Here is a 4,572-nt window from a genome sequence, read left to right on the forward strand (position 1 = left end):
GGCTGTGTTTTTCTTGCTGGGAAGTTTTCTGCTCTGTCAGGGTGTTCTGTACCTGCCGGCACACCCCGGCTGCGGCCGCCCAACCCTGCTGGAAAACACCCCTTGCAAACAAACTAAATAGCTGCCAGGTTTATTCCAGCTCAAAACCAGCCAAACAAGCCTGGCCAAAAAAAAAAAAAAAAAAAAAAAAATATCTATCTATCTATCCCAGTGCCCTTCAGATGACTCACAGGCAGCCGGAAAAAAAACCCCACCTTTTCCTTTGGGTAATGGCTTGCTGCCCTGCCAGGTATTGCTGCCCATGGAGGTGCTGAGCCCTGCCAAGAAGACCACTCTGCAAGGGGGAACAGGACCCGAGCATCATGGTGGAGAGGACTTTATCCCTGTTGTCCCAGTGTTTGGAAGGGGAAGACCCTCCACAGCCCATTTGGGACGGGGGGTGCATGCTGGATAGCAGCAAAAGCATCTCAGCGACAGTCGGGGAAATTAAAGTTATTTTTCTGCTTTTTCAGATTGCATTTCAGTTGCAACTCAACCCTCCATTCCCCACCCCACAAACTTCACAGCAAGAACTCAAAGCTCTCCCAAAGGAGCGAGGGGCTCTTGCACCCCAAAACCAGCTCTGCAAAAGGCCCCAGCAAAGAGAGAAGGGAGCAAAGAGCACCCGAAGCACCCAGCCCTTTGCAGGCTGCTTGCGTTTGCCTTTGCTCCAGCCAAGCAGAAACGCACCCATGGGGTGCACATGGCACCCAGCAGAAAGATTCCGGTGCACCCACGGCGGGGGACTTTGGACCCGTAACCGACTCTATATAGAACCGCCATACATCCGCGTGGATGTATAGGGATTAACCCTCCCGGTGAGTCAGCGCCGGCCGGCGATGACACCATGTGCCGGCACGGTTGGGTTGGCAAAGGGGGTGAGCTTGCGCACACCCCGAATTACACGCACGCAACCCCTCCACGGGCACCCAATGCACCCAGCAGCTATTTGCAAACCCCCTTGCAAGGGTGCACCAATGCACCCCGGTGTATAACCTCCCTGGCACCCATAGGGTGCCCCCAGCTCAAAAAAACTCACCCTCAGCTCAGCAAAAACAGGAGCGCTGAGAGATTTTCTTGCTGGCGGCCGGCGTGTGGCACCGGTGCGGTGCCCAGCGTGCTGGAGGCACTGACTCAGCCGGGGTTAGGTGCAGGCATCAACAGGGCTGGGCCACCCTAGGGTGCTGGGAGCTGAAACACACACCCCCCCCCCCAATAAATAAATTAAAAATAAAACAAAATAAATTTAAAACCAAAATAATCACCCTGCAGATCACCCCCTCTGCAAGCTAAGGGGGGTCCTAGCTGCAGCAACCAGCCAACAGCCCCCCCCAAAATCCCCCCCTGCAAGGTGCAGGGCTGCATTTTTGCAGCAGGACTGCAAACACCTGTAAGGATTAAGATTCTTCTCCAGCTCCTTGCTTGGAAGCAATTTCATGCACCTCCTGCTTGCATGCAGGGCAACCTCCAAAAGAGTCCATCAACTCCAGCAACGTGGTTTTATTCACCCACAAAGATCGAGGATGCTCAGTGCAGGATGGGGGGGGGGGGGGTGGTGGTGGTGTCACCCACCCGTGATCACAACAATTTAATCCTGTCTGCCAGAGGGATTTTTTTTTTATTTTTTTTTTGCATCAAGGATCCAGACCTTCACCCCTCCAGGAAAGGACCCACAGGATATTTGAGCAAGCAAACAGCTTGTACCTATGCTCAGCCCTTAAAAAAGCATCCGCCTCCTTCTCTTGCAGCTTTGCTGATGGAGCCCAGCTGGCCTCATCCTGCACCACCCCTGCAAGAGCCACCGACACCTAATTTCAAATGCAAATGCCAAGCAAAACCCTGCCCCAGCAAAAAAAAAAAAAATATTAGAACCCCTCCCTGTGCCCATTTACACCCTCCCCATAAAGCTTGACAATACGTAATGGAACAGGAACTCAATAAACCTGTTTTCATGGGCATGAATGGAGACTTTTTCAAGGAACTTTAAATATTTGGGGTTTAAATATCTGTTTAGGTGTACTGCCGTGCTTGTATATGATATAGGGTAGAAGTGATGTGCGTGGAGGGAGGGGTTTTATTTAAATATAATCATGCCACGTGAATATATATATATATATATGTATTTAGAGAGATGAATGTAATTGGGGTGATGGAGCCAGTCCAGGGATGCCCTCTGCTGGCATCCTCCCCGGGAAGGCTTTGGGACACCTTCTCCAAGAGGTGTCCCAACTTCTTCCGAGGTTGGGGGTTTTTTTTTGGAAAGACCTTGCAGGGAGGCACCAAAACCTGCTGTCCGTGGCATCACAAAGATGCCGGACCTCTTGGTGCATGGTGCGAGGATGCAAGAGAGCAGCTGGGCTGGTTTTACTCACTGGTCTCCCAATGGCAAACCCCTCAGAGGTGCCCGAAGCCGCACACAGAAAGCGTGCAAGGTGGCAAGGCAAATGCATTCGGGGTTTTTTTAGCTCATCCTTTGCTTCCTCCGCATCTCCCAACCATGCAATTCCCAGCAAAACAGGGTTCTTGGCAGCAAATCCCTCCTGAGACTCCACCTGCCTGCAACGTCCCGCCGGTCGGAGGCAAGCCAGACCTTAAATTCCCTTCTCGCTTGCACTAAATGCTTGGGAAAATTCAATGTACACTTCACCCGGAGGATAAATCATCTCCCAGAGCATCAGCAACTTGCTTAAAAACTCCGGCGGTGCAACCGGGCTGCAAAAGGAGCATGAGAAGGGACTTGCATTTATTGCAGCAAATCTCCTGCCAGATGCACCAGCCAGTTTTTTGCTCCCTCGCTGCAGGCAGGGCATGCAAATGCTCGCGGCACCCGTTCCCACGCTGCACCCAAAACCACCCTCTCCCCGAGACGGGGTGATTTTCGCAAAGGGTCTTGCTGCAAACCCCCTTTTCCAATTGCTACGGGTGCATCCCGAATATCACCGTCCCCAGGGATAACCCAAATCTCATTGGCCAGGGATGCAAACCCCATGGCCGGATCCAGGATTGGGGAAGGCGAAGCAAGGCCAAGGTTATCCAAGGTGAGTCGCTCCCCATCCCAGACGCCCTTGGGAATTAACAGGTAAGACCAGTTTTTTCCCTATCCCAGGAAAAACCAGTTTAACCCACGGCCTGATGCAACCTGCCGAGATCGCCTCGAAATCTTCCCATACAGCCTGTAGAACCCAAGGGGCTTTTTGGGGGAAAAAAATACATTTTTAGGGACAACTGGCTGGGTTCCAGTGCTGGCAGCATTTTAATTACATTGTGTGGCTATCGGTACCGTGGAAAACCCTTAAATAAACCAAGTCTCACCCTGCACCTTGATCCTGGAAGCAATACTTTAATTTTTCATTTTTACCAGAATTAGGGCAAAATAGCTGCAGAACAGTCCCCAAAATACCCCAAATTTTAAGGGAAAAATCTGCCATTGATAGGGGCAAGCAGGTAAATGGGAGGGGAATTTGGCCCGGGCACTCGGGCTGCACGCCGAAACCCATCCCGGCAGCGAGGGGAATCATCACCGCCAAATTATTCCTCCTCAACAAAAGCCCTTTTAAAACCCCAGCGTTGCACCGGCCTTTTTTTTTTTTTTTGGGGGGGGGGGTTGCTGCTGGTTTGAGACGGCGGTGCCGCTTTGCCTCCTTCCCAGGGGGAGCGCATCGCGCCGTATTTTTCTCCATCCAACCTTTGATCTCCCAAATCCAGCCGGAGCAGCTACGGGATGGGCCGTCCCAGTGCTGAGATGCTTCGTGGATGATTCAGTAAGTAATATACTAATTTTTTATCCTGTTTAAACCACCGAGGAGGTTCTTTTTCTTAAATAACACCGGGGTTTTGCCAGCGGTTCGGCGTTTTGTGGTGGTTTTTGCAAATGGTGCCCACCGCGCATCCCGTGAGCCCAGGTCCCCAAATTGCAAATGCATCATGTATTGCAAATGCATCGCAAATTGCAAATACGTCGCATGTTGCAAATGCATCCTGTCCCGGTGCGCCTGGACGGGACGGTGCAGGGACAGCAAAAATGAAGCTCCTAAGGAGGGTCAAGGCAAATGCGCACATCTTCCCCTCCTGCAAAATTTCTCTTTGCAATAAAGGGAATCGTCCCCTGGTGAAAAAACTCCGCAATAAGGAGAGTAAGCGTGCCTTCTCTCCTGCAAAAATAAATCTCTTTTTTGGGGACAGCGTGTCTTCCCCCTGCCATAAAAATTGCTTTGCAGAACTTTGCTCATGCAAAAATCTTGCTTTGCAGCAAGGGGAAGGAGAGCACCTTTCCAGTGCAAAAACTCTACGCGATAAAGGCAACACGCGCACTTATTTCTTTTGAAAACCCACTTTGCAATAAAGGCGATATATGCATTTATTTCTTGGGGGGAAACCACTTTGCAATAAAGGCAATACACGCATTTATTTCTTGGGGGAAAACCCCCACCCCTTCGCAACAGGGGAGCGAGCGCATTTTGCTCTCGCAAAAAAGAATTATCATTATTCTTTGCAAGAAGGTGGGCATTTTCCTTTGCAAAAAATTAAATCCCT

The 4,572-nt window shown here is 50.8% G+C and overlaps 1 protein-coding gene across 1 annotated transcript in view; it reads left to right on the forward strand.

Annotated features, from left to right (window-relative positions):
- Positions 1 to 3,026: 3,026 nt before the first annotated feature.
- Positions 3,027 to 4,572, forward strand: part of RCC2 (regulator of chromosome condensation 2) — a 6,100-nt gene continuing 4,554 nt past the window's right edge. The window contains exon 1 of the mRNA XM_049816342.1: positions 3,027 to 3,077. Coding sequence (XP_049672299.1) covers positions 3,027 to 3,077 — 51 coding nt within the window. The remainder of the gene's footprint in view (positions 3,078 to 4,572) is intronic.

This window comes from Accipiter gentilis, chromosome 1 (assembly GCF_929443795.1).
Source record: "Accipiter gentilis chromosome 1, bAccGen1.1, whole genome shotgun sequence".
NCBI classification, from domain to species: Eukaryota; Metazoa; Chordata; class Aves; order Accipitriformes; family Accipitridae; genus Astur; species Astur gentilis.